Source organism: Saccopteryx leptura, chromosome 2 (genome assembly GCF_036850995.1).
Source record: "Saccopteryx leptura isolate mSacLep1 chromosome 2, mSacLep1_pri_phased_curated, whole genome shotgun sequence".
NCBI classification, from domain to species: Eukaryota; Metazoa; Chordata; class Mammalia; order Chiroptera; family Emballonuridae; genus Saccopteryx; species Saccopteryx leptura.
This window is the reverse complement of record NC_089504.1, coordinates 178,858,806-178,875,483: the sequence shown is the minus strand read 5'-3', so window position 1 is coordinate 178,875,483 and position 16,678 is coordinate 178,858,806. Positions and strand designations below refer to the sequence as shown.

The 16,678-nt window shown below is 47.8% G+C and overlaps 1 protein-coding gene across 7 annotated transcripts; it reads right to left on the bottom strand.

Moving 5' to 3' along the window:
* Positions 1-130: 130 nt before the first annotated feature.
* ARHGAP9 (Rho GTPase activating protein 9) lies at positions 131-9,210 on the bottom strand. Of its 7 annotated transcripts, XR_010749277.1 has the most exons (18): positions 8,711-9,204; positions 8,187-8,410; positions 6,335-6,559; positions 6,086-6,148; positions 5,751-5,855; positions 5,447-5,508; positions 5,232-5,322; positions 4,921-5,016; positions 4,676-4,774; positions 4,288-4,426; positions 4,082-4,189; positions 3,656-3,754; positions 3,413-3,490; positions 3,210-3,263; positions 2,819-2,953; positions 2,209-2,314; positions 1,838-1,936; positions 267-396 (listed from the first exon to the last, which is right to left on the bottom strand). XR_010749277.1 is itself a non-coding variant. In XM_066369388.1 (17 exons), the coding sequence occupies exons 1-17, from the start codon at positions 9,024-9,026 to the stop codon at positions 225-227; spliced, it is 2,172 nt and encodes a 723-aa protein (XP_066225485.1). In that variant the 5' UTR covers positions 9,027-9,202; the 3' UTR covers positions 131-224. The 7 variants fall into 7 exon arrangements, 4 of the variants coding, with proteins under 4 accessions (XP_066225485.1, XP_066225488.1, XP_066225487.1 ...); XM_066369388.1 differs by lacking the exon at positions 1,838-1,936 and having other exon boundaries at positions 131-396; positions 8,711-9,202; XM_066369391.1 differs by lacking the exons at positions 1,838-1,936; positions 8,187-8,410; positions 8,711-9,204 and adding an exon at positions 6,659-6,764 and having other exon boundaries at positions 131-396.
* Positions 9,211-16,678: the final 7,468 nt, after the last annotated feature.

The following is a 16,678-nucleotide window of genomic DNA, read 5'->3' as shown; positions in this document are numbered from 1 at the left end:
TATCGTGGGAAGGGGTGATGACAGGAAACGAAGAGAAGCAAGGATTAACCCCCCACTCTCCCTGTTAGAGAAACTTCCTCACCACATCCCAACTCCTCAGGTCAGACTCACAATGATGAAGACAGTCATCTGGGAGACACAGGCTTTAAAGGCATATCCTCAGAACATACCACACTATCAAAGGGTACCATTGGAAACACATTTTCTCTTCTTCCTTGCCCCAGTCAGGGGAAGAGGCTTGTGAAGTCAGTGAGCATCAGCTGAACTAGCTGCCCAGGGTAGAGAGCATGGGCTGCTGGATCAGACGTTTCCTGCTCAGGCCGAAACAGGGTTGGTCCAAACACAATTCCCAGATTGTGGGGGGTCATGCGGTTCTTATCTGAGTGTGCTATCACCCTGTGGGCAAAGGTCAAGAGAAGGAGCTATAAGACAGCAGCTTTGCCACTTTAAATAAATCTACCCACCCTGGATGGTTGGCTCAGTATGTGGAAGTCCCAGTTTGATTCCCAGTCAGAGCATATAGGAGAAGTGCCCATCTGCTTCTCTACCCTTCCCGCTCTTGCTTCTCTCTCTCTCTCTCTCTCTCTCTCTCTCTCTCACTTTTCCACCTGCAGCTATAGCTCAATTGGAGTGAGTCAGCCCCAGGTGCTGAGGATGGCTCCATGGCCTCCACCTCAGGTACTAAGAATAGTTCAGTTGCTGAGCAACAGAGCAACAGCCCCAAATGGGCAGAGCATCACCCCCTAGTGGGCTTGCCAGGTGGATACAGGTTGGGCATATGTGGGAGCCTGTCTCTGCCTCCCTTCTTCTCACTGAATAAAAATAAGAAGAAAAAAATAAATCTAACCCTTCAAAGATTTGAGCAAGGAAAAGTTCACTCTGGGATCCCTCTATGTGTTGGCCAAAGAAACTAAGAAGAGAGAGCTTCAAGGGGGGATGAAGAAAGGACCAGTGGAGAAACCTTCAGGATATAACTTGAAGACACAAGCTAGGATACAACCACATTTTCTCAGCTTCAGAGACTGTCCCTACAATGCTCTTCGCTCACAATTAGGGAGGTTTTAATTCAAATGGTTATCTTCTCTCAGAAGTCACTGCCCAGGCTGAACTCAGCCAAATAAGCCAGTGGTGGGATTCAGCTGGTTTGCACCAGTTCAGCAGAACCAATACCTAATTTTTTGTTGAGTTTGGCGAACCAGTTGTTAAAATGGCACTTGTGATAAGGGCTCTCTCTAAGGTGGGTGTTGCCTGGGCAGCCGCCCAATGTGGAAATCACAAGTTTGCATTCCTTATTCTTTTTTAACATTCATCTGCGCAACAGCGTATTCTAAGCGCCCATAGTTACATTCATTTCATTCATAAGTGAAAAATATTGCAAGTGAGAACTCCAATCAAGAAGCAATATTGAAATATCTTAAATCAGTGGTCCCCAACCCCCAGGCTGCAGACCGGTACTGGTCCATGGGCCATTTGGTACCAGTCTGCAGAGAAAGAATAAATAACTTACATTATTTCTGTTTTATTTATATTTAAGTCTGAACAATGTTTTATTTTTAAAAAATGACCAGATTTCCTCTGTTACATCTGTCTAAGACTCACTCTTGACACTTGTCTCGGTCCCACCCTAAAGGTGAAAATATTTTCTGACATTAAACCAGTCCGTGGCCCAAAAAAGGTTGGGGACCACTGTCTTAAATAAGTTTTACTGTTTTTTGTCAGGTATTATTTAATATTTTTTCATTAATATTTTAAAACTCTTTCTTATAACATAATCTAGTTTTGTGTACCTCTTTTATTATTCTTACCTAAGTATTAAATGCATGAAATAATAAACTACCTTTTGGTATATCATCCTTTTTATACTCGAAATGGTCAGTAGGGCAGAGAACCAGTTTTTAAATTATTTGAATCCCATCACTGAAATAAGCCATCACTACTGTTCCAATGGGAAACAAAAAGACAGAGGGAAGGGACAGGTTAGATTTCCCTTATTTCTTTGCAGCATCACTGTGCTTGTCTTGGTCCCATTTCCTCATTTGATATGAGGTTTTGACCCTAATAACATGACCCCTGTACAGAGGTTGCCTGTTTCCTCAATCTGCTTTAAACTTAGACGTTTCCCTACCTTCACCCATTCAAACAGAATCCCTGCTGCATGTCCTGCCCCACCCTCTCCCTGAATAAATAAAGATGTTCAGTTTTCCCAACCTGCATAAATGCTCCAGGAGGTACCGCAGAGTGTCATGGTTGGGCTTTGGCATTGAGACTATTAATTCTTGTATTTGAGAAAGGCGCTGCTCTGATTCGGAGAGTGCTAAAGAGAAAGAGTAATGGGAAGGGGATGGGTGAGCAGCTAAGGCAGGATGGGTAATTTATCGCTCTTTCCCACGTCCATGGCAGACATCATTTATTCATCACAGCTTTCTTTTGCACTGAGTCCAACTGCAGCTTTAGAATTCTTTTCAACTCAGCCCTCTAAACATTCACATAAAAACAACTGGAATTGGCACATGTGTTGAAAGTTAACTTTTTGCCTGGCCTGTGGTGGCACCAGTGGATAAGGCATTGAATTGGAATTGCTGAGGTCACCAGTTCGAAGCCCTGGGCTTGCTGGGTCAAGGCACATATGACAAGCAAACAATGAACAACTAAAGTGAAGAAATGTGAGTTGATATTCCCCCCCCCCCCTGTAAAATTAAGAAATAAAATTCAGGATGGAATTTAGGATGGAAGAGTATAAAGGAATCTCTACTTTACTCTTTACCACTCATGGCTCCCCCCAATATCAAGGATATTGCCCAAAGCTCCTATTTCTTACCAAGAACAGCACGAAAGTAGGGGAGCAGCAGTGGGGGTACCAGAGGCTGGGGTAGCTCCCTGAGGAAAAGCTTCAGGGCTCCAGTGACCACATGAATGTCATCCCACTCAGTACTGTCCAAATCTAACCGGCCTTCTGGAAGAAGAAGGAGGTATAGAAGAGTTCCGGGCTTGTGAAGGGCCAGAGGGACCCAAAAACTGAGAGATTAGGATTTTGAGAGAAGATCCAGCTAAGACAGAACATAGGAATGCCTAGGGGGTCTACTGTGCGGGAAGAGAGCAGAGGTAGGGATGGGTACAATCCTTCCAGGAGCAGGAGATGGGGGAATCCATACGGAGCAGGGAGGATGTGGGGAACTTTTAAGGGTCTAAGGGACCTGCCATGTAAGTACCTTGTCCTGGTTGTTCTGGGAACATGTACCTCCCATCGGAGGTGACCGCCCGCTCTGTAACATGTATAAGAAGAGATTAAGATCTAAGACATGCAGTTCCAGCCAGAAGACCTCCCTGTTCTGCCAGTTTTCTCACTCAGAACCATCTGTAGTTCTGAGACACAAAGTTCTTAGTACCACCACTTGCCCACAGGCTTTCTCACCTCTGTCCACCAGGAAGCGAAGTTTCTGGACCACTGCCAAGTTCCCACTCACCCGGTAAATGCCATCCACATCTAGGCCTAGAGGGAGATGAGACAAAAAGAGGATAAGGATTCTTGCTCGAATGTATGTGTGTTGAGATCTGGTGAGAGATTCAAGAGCATAGAGAAAAAATTAAAAGGAAGACTAGAGTGAGGGAGGAGGCCTGTCGGAAAGGTGGCTTCCAGGGTCTCTGGGGAAATGACCTCTCTTGTCCACAGCAGCAATGCAGAGCCGCACAAAGCTGGGCACAGTGTCTCCTTCCCGCTGGCACAGTGATTCCAACTGGCAGCCAAACACCTGGTCTGGGAAGATGCAGAGTGAAGTTGGAAAGCCAGTTCCAGTGTCACTCATGGAAGCTCTTCTCAACACAGGCCTTCACCCCAAAGTTGGGCAGGCCCTCCTGACTGCCTGTTCTAGTCCTGGACAAGGAGATACATCCACCTCCCACCATCAGCAGTAGTGAGAAAAGCAATGGTCTCAGAAGACAGCTGATTTCATTCTGGGAAATTCTGCTCTGAGCCTCACTTAAGTTTACTCACCTCTGAAATGGGCTAATGGCCAGATCAGGAAGTAAAATCACTACAGGAGGCACGAAGGAGAAAGGTGCCAGCTGGCCCAGCCCACCTCACCTCGGAGCAGACCCCGCTCCTGCAGGCTTTGCAATGGCGGTCTCTTAGCGATAAGCCGCTTTAGTTTGTTCCGCACCCGGTTCTGCTCATTGCCTTCTGGGCAGCGACCTGTAGGAAACAGGTGGAATCAGAGTGTGAGAGCAGCCGCGGGCAGGAGGAACCTGGAGACTCGCCACCCAAGTCCCGCCCCCAGGCCCGCCTTTAACTGGAAGAACTGCGGCCGCCGAGACGTAGCAGTGGCTTGGACAGCGGCTCCGATTCTTCTTCATCCTCCCCAGCACTCAGCTCCCCCAGCTCTGCTGGCCCCGAGCCTGACAGACGCAGCTCCAGGGGGTTCTCCCGATCCTAGACCCGGACGGGTGAGGTGGGCCGAGTCGGAGATTGGAAGAGAGGAGAGAAAGCTGCACCCTCAGCTGCAAGCAAGGAGACCCTACCCCACTGCTGGGGTCCCAGGGCCCGGCCGCAACCCAGAGCCCTCTACCGAGAGCACACTGCCCCTGCACCATCCCAGACCCTAGTTACCTCCCACTCCCGTGGCCCCGCCCAGCCCGAGCCGGCCCCGGGCTCGGTCCTGCGCCCTCCCACCCATTTTACCAGGCGCTCGATGACCGCCCGCAGCGCGCGGTGCCAGGCTCGCAGCTCGGTCTCGAGGTCTGACTGCAGCAGGAACTCGTGGCCAGGGACCGTACGAAGCTAGGGGGCCGGCAGGGAAAAGGCTTGGGTCAGCGGGGAGGAGCATAAAAAGCAAGAAGGTCGAGCGGGAGGGAGACGCAAGCGGGAAATTAAGGGCGCAACCTAGTGTCGGATGGGACTTCGGGGATGCTTGAGAGGGCCCTCACATGCAGGACGTTGCGGCGGCTGGACAGGTGGCGGCCGTGAGCCAGGGCCGCCCCGCGTAGGTCCACGCTGCTTTCGGGTCGACTGCCCGCTGGTCCCTGGCAATCAGGGGAGAAACTGAGGCCATGGTGCTGTTTCCCTCACTGTCTCCCTCTCACCGGGTGGACCACAAGAACATGAGAGGCTGTGCTCCTTTCTAATTCCTTCCCTTTCTCTACATCCCCTTCGCCACCTCCGCTCCCACAGTTGGCCTGAGGTGAGCAGAATTGTGTCGAGCCCCTCCTGCACCCACCCTTCCCACGCTTACACTCACCCAGGCTGAGGAGGGTGTGGCCAAAGGTGGCTCTCGGTAGAACACTAGGCTGTTACCCGCTAGCACCACCCAAGCTGGGCCCCAGTTCTTCCTGTTGGGGTGGAGGGGGCAGTAGTAGAGCAAAGGTCATTTAGAACCATGGGGGGTGCCCTTTTCCAACAGTACCCTACTCAGAAGATGGAGTCTGATAGCCCAGTCCCCTGCGGTATTCTCACCTGAGCTTGCGTCCCCCCTGAGCGATCTTAGTCACATTGAGCTGGCCTGACTTTTCCACCTCCTGGGAAGCAGAGAGAGCAGTACCAATAAGTCACTCAGTGTCCCCCACAGATTCCGCTCCCCTGCACCCCGGCTTTCCCCAGGGGGAGGTTCTCCCAGGAGTGAAGTCCTTTAAAGTTGTGGGGGAGGCTGGGTAAAGGAGAATACCCAGAGAACGCTGAGAAAGAGGAAGATGTTTCTGGAGGAGCAGGAATTGGGGCTAGGGGCAGGGAGTCAGCATTCACACGAAAACAGTAGACTTACGTGGGGGTCATCCAGGACTTGCGGCAGAGCCCCAAGGGTCTGCCAGGCTGAAGGTTGGTCTGAGGGGTTGAGCTGGGAGGTGTGTTGGGAGAAGCTGGGTGAACCCTGGGGGAAAGGGTTGAAGAAACAGGTGGAAAAAACTCTAACTTGGAAATCCCTAGCTACGGGGGATAAGTGGTGCAGATGAGGGTGACTGTAACTAAAGAAGAATGTCTTGCACAAAATAGAAAGTCGTAAAAAGATGGCTTTTCCTGCATGTAATCCGGAGGAGGAAAGGATCTCACTTGAACATTGAGCAGTTCTAGGGACCCTGTGTCAGATTCTGAGCCCTTTACCTGAGGTTGCAGGACACTGTTGTTCCTATTCAGGGTCTGCATTCCCTCGATGGAGCCAGAGTTCTGGGGGGAGTGAAGGTAAAGTAACATGCAAATGCCATCTGAAACCACTCTCAACACCCTTCTCACAATTTTTTTATTCTTCTGATCTTCTGAGAGTCCCAGAAAGAAAGCACACCACTTTGGGATACAGTAGGGGACAGGAGGAGATTTAGGGGACAAAGAGATAAGCAGGAGGGAAGATCTCACCGTCTTTCCAGTTTGGGTGCGGCGTGGGGGCTTCCAGGACTTGCAGCCAGTAAGCGAATTTATGTAGAAGCAGCGTCCAGAGTTAGGGTCCTGGTGCTGCTCCCAGGCGTCCAGCCTCTGCAGCGGGGGGCATGCAGGGCTTGGCGGTGGGGACCGGGGACAGCGGCGAAGGTCCACCAAATTACAGTACACAGGGGGCTCTGACATGAGGGTCTGGGGTCCTGCCTGCCAGGATAGGGGGAAGAAAGAGGTAGTTATTCTGCCTGTGCTCCTCCCCAATCTTCTCTCCACCTAACCATCTCCTCTCCCCCACCACTTTCTCACCACCAGATCCTGGTTGGGGTTACCCAAGTACTGAGGGAGAAACCTGGTCCCCAGCTGTGTTTTTTTTTTCCCGTTTGTTTTTGACTCCCTCACAGTCTTTTTTGCTCTTCTCTTCACTTCCTGTTGCCAACTTCCCCCCTCCCCCACCCCACCCTCACCCCAGAGCTGCAGGAAAGGGGAACAGCCTTCTTGTGTGTGTGTGGGGGGGGGGTTGTGGGAAGCTCCCCACCCTCACATCCTCCAGAGTAAAAGGACACAGTGAGGAGAGGGTATGAGAAAGGAGGGACCATTTTTGAAGTTGGCTTTCTTTAAGTTCTTTATCATCTGCCAGGTTCCATGTACCCTCAGAATCTTTTTTTTTTTTTAATTAAGTGAGAGTAGGGGAGGCAGAGAGACAGATTCCTGCATGTGCCCTGGGATCCATCTGGAAAGCCCCCTATGGGGCAATGCTCTGCCCATTAGGGGCAGTTGCTCAGTTACTCAGCAACCGAGCTCTTTTTAGCACCTAAGGCTGGTGTGGGGGCCAACTTGCTAAAGCCAATTAAACCATGGCTGTTGGAGGAGGGAGGGAGAGAGGGAAGAAGGGGAAGGTGGGCCTGACCTGTGGTGGTGCAGTGGATAAAGCGTCGACCTGGAAATGCTAAGGTCGCTGGTTTGAAACCCTGGGCTTGCCTGGTCAAGGCACATATGGGAGTTGATGCTTCCAGCTCCTCCCCACCTTCTCTCTCTGTCTCTCTCTCCTCTCTCTCTCCCTCTCTGTCTCTCTCTCCCACTTTCTCTCTCCTCTCTAAAATGAATAAATAAAATTTAAAAAAAAAAAAAAGAAGGGGAAGGTGGTCACTTCTCTTGTGTTCCCTGACCAGGAATTGAACAAGGACATTCACATGCTGGCCAAAGCTCTACCACTGAGCCAACCAGCTAGGGCCCCCTCAGGATCTTTTTAGTATGTGCTGTCCCTCAGCTAGAATTCTCTCTCATCTCCTAGTCTGCTTCATGGCTGTCTGATTTTTCTTATTCAGATTCCATAAAATGTCATCCCCTCAGAGATGCCTTCCTAGACTATCTCAGTCACTCTCCACCATATTTACCTTCTTGGTGGTACTTGGTACCTATACATATTTATGTGTGTTATCAGAGGCAGATTTAACAGCAAGCACACTGGGCGCATACCCTGGGCCTCGACTTCTGAAGGGCCCACAAAACCCCACTTTACACTTTTTTCTAACACCAAGTTTGGTTTTATGTGTGCAAGTTTAACATCAATAGTACATAATAATTTTTATCTATTTAAAAATATGATTAACATGTATTTTTATTTTCCCTGTCTCTCTCTTTTTTTTAAGGGGCCCAATATTTTCTTCTAGCCCAGAGCCTCAACTGACCTTAATATGCCTCTATGTGTTGTCACTCTATGGGAATCCCTTGAAGGTAGACAGCCTGTCTGTCCTGTTTGTCATTGTGCCTAGAACAGGGCCCAGCAGTAAATATCTGTTGATGGCAGAGGCTCAGAAGGAGAGCCGTGACTCACCACATTGGCACTGGCCTCCGTCAACAAGTCCTTCTGGGAGAGGGATCTTCCACTTTGTCCATCCTGGAAGGGCTTCAGGAAGGTGGACCTCAGATTGGTAACACTGACACTTCTACATATTTTGGGGGGAAGAGAAGGAGGCTGCTGTGGTATAGTCTGGGCTCTGCCTGGGGTTGCCTGAGATAAGTGCATCTCCTCCCGTGATCCAGGAAACAACTTTGGCCCTGGAAACAGAAGTGGGGAGGGCAGAGGGCAGGTGATCAAAGGCGTGATCTTGATTGGGTGCTCCATCCTGGGGGCTCACAGGGAAAATAAGAGGAGGGGGACGCTCTTGTTGAAAAATAAAATAAGACCTTGAAGACTTGAGACTAGGAAGAGAGGAGATCGGGACATCATGGTGGGCATGAGGAGTAGGCTGGCTGATCACAGGAAAATAAAAGAAAGGGATCAGCAGAAGCTTGGGGAAGGAGGATCTTTCAATAATAGCCAGGGAGGTAAGAAAGTGATGGTGAGGAGTTACTCACCACAAGTCCAGAGGGATTGCCTGGTGGTGATGGTGGTTGGGCTCTGCGGAAGAATAGATTCCTCTATCATGTAGGCAGCTGGTACAAAGATGGGTCGAGAGGTGGATGGTGCTCCCAGGCGCCTTGCCAACCACCAGTCTGAGTTGGTCTTTCGAAGCAGTAGGAACCTGTCCCCTTCAGCCAGAGATACCTGCTGGCCATCTGCCGCAGTGTAAGTGTAGGCATAGAGGGCACAGAGCTGGGATCCCTGAGAAGTGTTTCGGGACCCCAGCCCTAGGTTTCCCCAAGGACTTGGCCACCACTGGCCCGGCAGCATTGTTGTCAGTACTGTCACCTGTGGGAAAAAGGGTGTTGGATATCAGGAAGAAACAGAGCTGGCAACTTCTAGGTAGAGCAACATGGCTCTAAGAGCAATGTCAGAGGAAGGTAAGGACAGGAATCCTGGGGTGAGAAAAAAAGGTAAAGTAGAGGTCCTGAATGGCAGGTCATTGACAGGTTTTGGGGGCTGAGAACCCCTGAGTGATGTGACTGGTGAGGAAGTATATTAGTAAACTGACAGAGGATGTGGTCAGCAGGGCTGCGAGGCCAGCAAGTCAGGAAATCAGACATGGCCTAGCTCAGTGACTTTCATCCAAGTACCTTCTGGGGCCCCTCAGAAGGTCCAGGGGCAAGAGGAGTTGGTTGGTCCTGGATGGTTGTAGGACTCTTGAACTGGACACAGGAAGATGAGGAAAAGAATTAGGTTGGGACAACACAGGCAAAGAAAAAGCAGTTAATGACAAAGACAAAAAAAGTTTATGACCCTTGCCTGAGCAGGTGGTGGCACAGTGGATGGAGCATCGGACTGTGACACGGACAACCCAAGTTTGAGACCCCAAGGTCGCTTGAGCATGGGCTCATCTGGTTTGAATACAGCTCACCAGCTTGAGCCTAAGGCCACTGGCTTGAGCAACGAGTCACTCACTCTGATGTAGCCCCCCCAGTCAGGGCACATATGAGAAAGCAATCAAAGAACAACTAAGGAGCCACAATGAAGAACTGATGCTTTTCATCTCTCTCCCTTCCTGTCTGTCTGTTCCTGTCTGTTCTTGTCTTTCCCTCTCTCTATCTCTGTCACAAAAAAATAGTAAAAAAATAAAAGAGAGGAATTCAAGACACCTCACACCCATTCTGCTCCACTTTATATAAAAAAAAGTTTATGACTCTTTATTAAATTTACACAGGCACCAATGTTTTCATTACTGATCACCTCAGACCTAAAGCTGTGTGCTTGTTGTGTTAAGTCAGAGAGACACAGGCACAGAGAAACAGAGGGCCAGAGAAATAGTAAGACCAAATTGGAAAGAACAAGAAAGTAAATGGGAGAAACACAGAAGGGTTCAGAGTTAGAGGTAGAGGTGAAAATGTCACCATCATCTCAATCCAGGATGTGTTTTGGAGAGCTGGGAAGCCTTGATACAATCCTCTGTACTTACACCTCTTGGGCAGGGCTCTACTTTAGTGTATAAATTAATTTATTCATGCTTTTAAGGGTTGGCTGATCACCTCCTGGGTGAAAAAAACAGTATTAGGCACTGGAGTTAAGAGAGGGGAAGGAGATAGACACAGCCTTGTTCTCTTGGAGCATAAGGACAGATCTTGACTAATCACACAAAATTATTATTATTATTATTATTATTATTTTTGTATTTTTCTGAAGCTGGAAACGGGGAGAGACAGTCAGACAGACTCCCGCATGCACCCGACCGGGATCCACCCGGCACGCCCACCAGGGGGCGATGCTCTGCCCCTCCGGGGCGTCGCTCTGTCGCGACCAGAGCCACTCTAGCGCCTGGGGCAGAGGCCAAGGAGCCATCCCCAGCGCCCGGGCCATCTTTGCTCCAATGGAGCCTTGGCTGCGGGAGGGGAAGAGAGAGACAGAGAGGAAGGAGGGGGGGAGGTGGAGAAGCAAGTGGGCGCTTCTCCTATGTGCCCTGGCCGGGAATCGAACCTGGGTCCCCCGCACGCCAGGCCGACGCTCTACCGCTGAGCCAACCGGCCAGGGCCCAAAATTATTAATTAAAATTGAATCAAGGACTATGGACAGCTAGTACAGGAGGCTATGACAGCATATTGGGGTGGATGGGAAACTAATGTCAGCTTTTTCCTGGAAGGTGCGAACTAACCTCCCCTGTCCATTGCCAGAGTTTTAAAACCACACTTGTGTTTCCTCCTTACCTGACCACTTTTCTTTTTTTTTCTTTCTCTGTTTCTCCACTGAACAATGTGAAGCTTTCTGTGTGGCTTTGGAGAGGTGGGGTACCTCCCTCTTAGTGACATCAGCCAGCTAGTTCTCCTCCCCTGACATGTGATCTGAGGGTTGGGTTGCCAGTACTAGAATTTTGCATCAGTGATATTCCTCTTTAGTTTGCTCTACTTTTAAAATGAGGAGAATCCCATCCCTCAAATCTTCCTTCCACTTCCAAAATAGTGACCATTTTCATCCATTCATTCACCTAATGTTTAAGTACTCACATCCCATTCTTTTCTGCTTTCTGTGTAGTTACCTCTTCTGTACTTTATCCTCTCCCTCTTTATTGACTCCTTCTCATTAGCTTTAGAGTCTTTCCCATCAGCTTTTAATTTTATTTACAGAGAGAGAGAAGGAGGAGAGAGAGAGAGAGAGAGAGAGAGAGAGAGAGAGGAAGAGATAGAAGTATCCATTTGTTATCCTGCTTAGTTGTGCATTCATTGATTGCATCTTGTAAGTACCCTGACCAGGGATCAAACCCACAAACTTGGTGTTCTGGGATGAAGATCTACCATTTAGCTAGCCATCCAGGCCCTCTCATCAGCTTTTAAATGTAGCCAAGTCTTCCCCATCTTTAGACAAACCTCCTTTGTGCTCTCCAGTTACCACCAATCTCCCTCTGCCTTTTTGTTTTTTAAAAGATTTTATTTATTGATTTTAGAGAGGGGAGAAAGAGAGAGAAAGGTGGGGGGGAGAAGAAAGCATCAACTCTTATTGCTTCCTGTATGTGCCTTGACATTGCAAGCCCAGGTTTTCGAACCAGTGACCTCAGCATTCCAGGTGGATGCTTTATCCACTGCACTGCCCTCCCTTTTCCTTTTTTGTATATTTCTGAAGTGAGAAGTGGGGAGGCAGAGAGACAGACTCCCGCATGCGCCCGACTGGGATCCACCCGGCATGCCCACTAGGGGGCGATGCTCTGCTCATCTGGGGTGTTGCTCTGTTGCAACCAGAGCCATTCTAGCACCTGAGGCAGAGGCCATGGAGCCGTCCTCAACAGCTGAAGCCAACTTTGCTCCAATGGGGCCTTGGCTGCGGGAGGGGAAGAGAGAGACAAATAGGAAGGAGGGGGGAAGGGTGGAGAAGCAGATGGGCGCTCTCCTGTGTGCCTTGGCCGGGAACCAAACCTGGGACTTCCACATGCTGGGGCCGACGCTCTACCGCTGAGCCAACCGGCCAGGGATCCTCTTATTTTTTAAATTCAAACTTCTTGAAAGAGTTACCTACATACAGAGGTCTGCGTTTTCTCTCCCCTGACTCCCTCATCCTTCTAAGGTCACTCTTTACTAGGGTCACCCCTAAGTTTACACGAACACTTTGCAGTCCTTATGCTGTTTGACTCTCCACAGTTACTAGTGCAATTGACCTTTTCTCCTTCTATAGACATTAGGTGGGTATCCCCCTTACCTTTCTAACATTTCCTTCTCTGTTGCATGTGGAAGGACTTTCTTTTGCTTGTTTCTTAAGCCCCAGTGGTCTGTCTGAGGTCCTATGTCTTTTGTGTTCTACATCCTAGGCAGTCTTGAACTCTCTGGCTCAGATGATTTCCATATGCTGCTGAATACCATTTTTTATTGTTGTTGATATTGTTGTTGTTGTTGTTCTTTTTAGGTGAGAGAAGGGGAGATAGTGAGACAGACTCCCACATGAGTCCCTACTGGGATCCACCTGGCAACCCCATCTGGGGTCTATGCTCAAGTGCCAAGCTATTTTTAGCATCTGAGGCTGATGCACTCCAACGGAGCCATCCTCAGCACCAGGGGCCACTGCTGAACCAATCAAGTCACTGGCTGTAGGAGGGGAAGTGAGAGAGAAAGGGGAGCGAGAGGGAGAGAAGCAGATGGCTGTTTCTCCTGTGTGCCCCAACCTGGAATTGAACTGGAACCTCCATGTGCCGGGCTGATGCTCTATCCACTGAGCCACTTGCCAGGGCCCTGAGTACCATATCTTCATTCCAGATCTTCATCTGCAGCTCTAGTCCACGGTCCACTAAAAAACTCCATTTGGGTACTTCACAGGTACCACAAACACAATATGTTCTAAACTGGTCTTGTCAGCTTCCCCCCAAAACCTATTTCTTTTCCAGTACCCCTATTCAGTTAAATTTAAATTCAGTAAATATTTCTATAATGCTAATTAGCATATGTGCCAGGCAGGAACTATGTGACAGGTATTGTCAACTAAGATAACAAATGTGGTCTGTACCCTCTCATAACAATTAAAATACAGTGTGATATTCACTGTATTAATATTCACTATATAGGGGAAATACTATCATCTGTTGGAGCACATAGAGGGTGTACCCAATTGCCCATGCCAGAAACTTGACAGCCAACCTTCATTTCTCTTATTTCCTCACTGCTCATATTTAATTAGTTACTAAACCTTTGCACTCTCCCTACTTCCTTTCATTCTTATAACTACCACCTTCTATGGCCTGGATGATATAACCTCCCAACTAGTCTCTTTGCATATGGTTTTGCTCCCTTCTAGTCCATTCCTGACACAGCAGCCAGAGGGACCTTTCTAAAATATAAAAATGCCCTGCCACTCTCCTGACTTAACCTTTCAAAGGCTTCTCATTGTCTTCAGAGTAAAGCCTAAATTTTACAATATGGCTTACAGTTTCTTCCCTTATCCTAAATTTTTTATACTTTCTACCAGAATCTCCATACTCTCTACCAGGATCTCCATACTCCCTGCCAGAATCTCCATACTCCAGCCACACACTAAATCCTTACACCCTTAAATATACTGAGGTCTATGGTCCTTTGCATATGTTTCTGTCTGAAACACTTCCTCTCTCCACTCCCACCAATATACCTGGCTAACTCTTACTCACCATATCTCAGTCGAAAGGTCACTTGCACAAGAAGGGCTCTTTTAACCCCTTAGAGTTGGGTAGGGGCCCTAGCTAGTAGTTCCCACAATAAGCTTTACATCCCCTATCATCACTTTCAACACACTTTAAAGATTATTTAATTATCAACTTCCCAGGAAGTCTGTGAACTCAGCCAAGGCAGAAACTTACATCTGTTTTGTTAATAATTCTATCTTTAATGCCTTGTATATTGTTCCTGGCAAAAAGTGACCTCTCTGTACTTTTTTTCCTCATCTGTAAAATGAGAATGAAGGAACCTATCTCATGGGTTTTTTTGTTTTTGTATTTTGTTAAATAACAACCATTTTGCTATAGTTCATGATTTTATGGGTCAAAAACTGAGGTAGGGCTCAGCTGGGTAATTCTTTTGCCTCATGTGTTATTCAGGATGCAGATGGGTTGATCTGGAGAGCTTCACTGACATATCCGAGACCTTGATGAGGATTACTGGAATGCTCGGATCAACTGGAGCTGTCAGCCAGAACATTAACATGAGACCTCTCCAGCATGGCAGTCTCAGGGTAGTAAGACTTCTTACATGGCAGCTCAGGGACCAGAATGTTTTAAGATGCATTGGTAGAGCTGCCAAGCTTCTTATGAGCTAGCTTCAAAAGGTCTAGAACAGTAACGGGATTTAAATAATTTTACAACTGGTTCTCTGCCCTAATGACCGTTTTAAGTATAAAATAAGATATACGGAGCCTGACCAGGTGGTGACTCAGTGGATAGAGCATCGGACTGAGATGCAGAGGACCCAGGTTTGAAACCCAAGGTCGCTGGCTTGAGCAAGGTGTCACTCGCTCTGATGTAGCCCCCCCCCCCCCCCCCGTCAAGGCACATGTGAGAAAGCAATTAATGAACAACTAAGGAGCTGCAACAAAGAATTGACGGTTCTCATCTCTCTCCCTTTCTGTCTGCCCCTCTCTCTGTCACACAGACACACACACACACACACAAAGATATACTGAAAGGTAGTTTATTATTTCATGAACTTAATACTTAAATAAGAACAATAAAATAGGTACACAAAAGTAGATTACCTATTTTAAAACATTAATGAAAAAATATTAAATAATATCTGACAAAAAACAATACAAGTTGTCACCTCCTGGTTGTTTGCCACTTTTTCTCTTTATGTTATATGTTTGTTTACTGAACTGACAAACGTGAGGGAATTAAAATGTAGTATGTCATTAAAGGTATAATGAGTTTTATGAAATGAATAAATAAATATCACAATCATAGTTCCATCAAATATTTTCACCTATGGACGCAATGAATATTACTATGGGCGCTTAGAATACGCTGATGCACAGATGAACATTAAAATGAGTAAGGAACGTAAATTTGTGATTTTCACATTGAGCGGCTGCCCAGGCGCCCACCTTAGAGAGAACCTTGATTACAAGTGCTATTTTAACAACCGGTTTTGCTGAACGGGACAAAAAATTAGGTATCTGTTCTGCTGAACCAGTGTGAACTGGCTGGATCTCACCACTGGTTTAGAACCTCTGTAGAATTTTTGAGAATAAAATTTATTGTATGTAAGTGCTTAGAACAATGCCTAGCTCACAGTACTATTATTATTCTTAAAGGGTTACAAAGATGAGTAAGAATTCCTTTCACAATTACTCAAAAGGGCTTCCTTGTATAATATATAGTTGTTACCAAACTCTTAGCCTTCTTACTTCCCCTCAGTCTGCCCTTTCCCCTACACATGCTTCCTTACCCTTTAATGAGATTATCTAGCTGTATGTATGTGACCTGCAGATTGATATTAAATCAATATTTAATAGTTCTATTCTTTTAAAAAAATTTATTGATTTTAGCGAGAGAGGAGGGAGAGGAAGATGGAGGGAGGGAGGGAGAGAGAGAAAGAGAGAGAGAGTGCGCGATCTGTTCCTGTCTGTACCCAGACTGGAGATGGAACCCACAACCTCTGCGCTTGAGTGGACGCTCTAACTCAGGGGTCCCCAAACTTTTTACACAGGGGGCCAGTTTACTGTCCCTTAGACCGTTGGAGGGCCGGACTATAAAAAAAAACAAAAAACTATGAATAAATCCCTATGCACACTGCACATATCTTTTTTTTTTTTTTGTATTTTTCTGAAGCTGGAAACGGGGAGAGACAGTCCGACTCCCGCATGCGCCCAACCAGGATCCACCCGGCACGCCCACCAGGGGGCGTCGCTCTGCTGCGACCAGAGCCACTCTAGCGCCTGGGGGGGGGCAGAGGCCAAGGAGCCATCCCCAGCTCCCGGGCCATCTTTGCTCCAATGGAGCCTCGACTGCGGGAGGGGAAGAGAGAGAGAGGAAGGGGGGGGGGGGGGGTGGAGAAGCAAATGGGCGCTTCTCCTATGTGCCCTGGCCAGGAATCAAACCCGGGTCCCCCGCACGCCAGGCCGACCGGCCAGGGCCTCATATCTTATTTTAAAGTAAAAAACAAACAAACAAAACAAAACGGGAATACAATATTTAAAATAAAGAACAAGTAAATTTAAATCAACAAACTGACCAGTATTTCAATGGGAACTATGGGCCTCCTTTTGGCTAATGAGATGGTCAATGTGCTCCTCTCACTGACCACCAATGAAAGAGGTGCCCCTTCCAGAAGTGCGGCAGGGGCAGGATAAATGGCCTCAGGGGGCCGCATGCAGCCCGCGGGGTCGTAGTTTGGGGACCCGTGCTCTAACCAAACCAGCTATCCGACCAGGGCAGTTCCATTCTTTTTTATTATTAGGATATCTACACTAACTTACATTGAATCACTAAAGTCAGTTTATCATAACTCTCAACT

Bases quoted from the DNA above. Each gene is read 5' to 3' on its own strand.
- ARHGAP9 (XM_066369388.1), bottom strand. From the start codon at position 9,026: ATGCTGCCGGGCCAGTGGTGGCCAAGTCCTTGGGGAAACCTAGGGCTG. The intron at 6,149-6,334 runs GTGAGATCTTCC...CACTCCCCCCAG, and splicing joins GCACCCAAACTGGAAAGACG to AACTCTGGCTCCATCGAGGG. The intron at 2,315-2,818 runs GTAAGAAATAGG...CTTTCTCTTTAG, and splicing joins CTACTTTCGTGCTGTTCTTG to CACTCTCCGAATCAGAGCAG.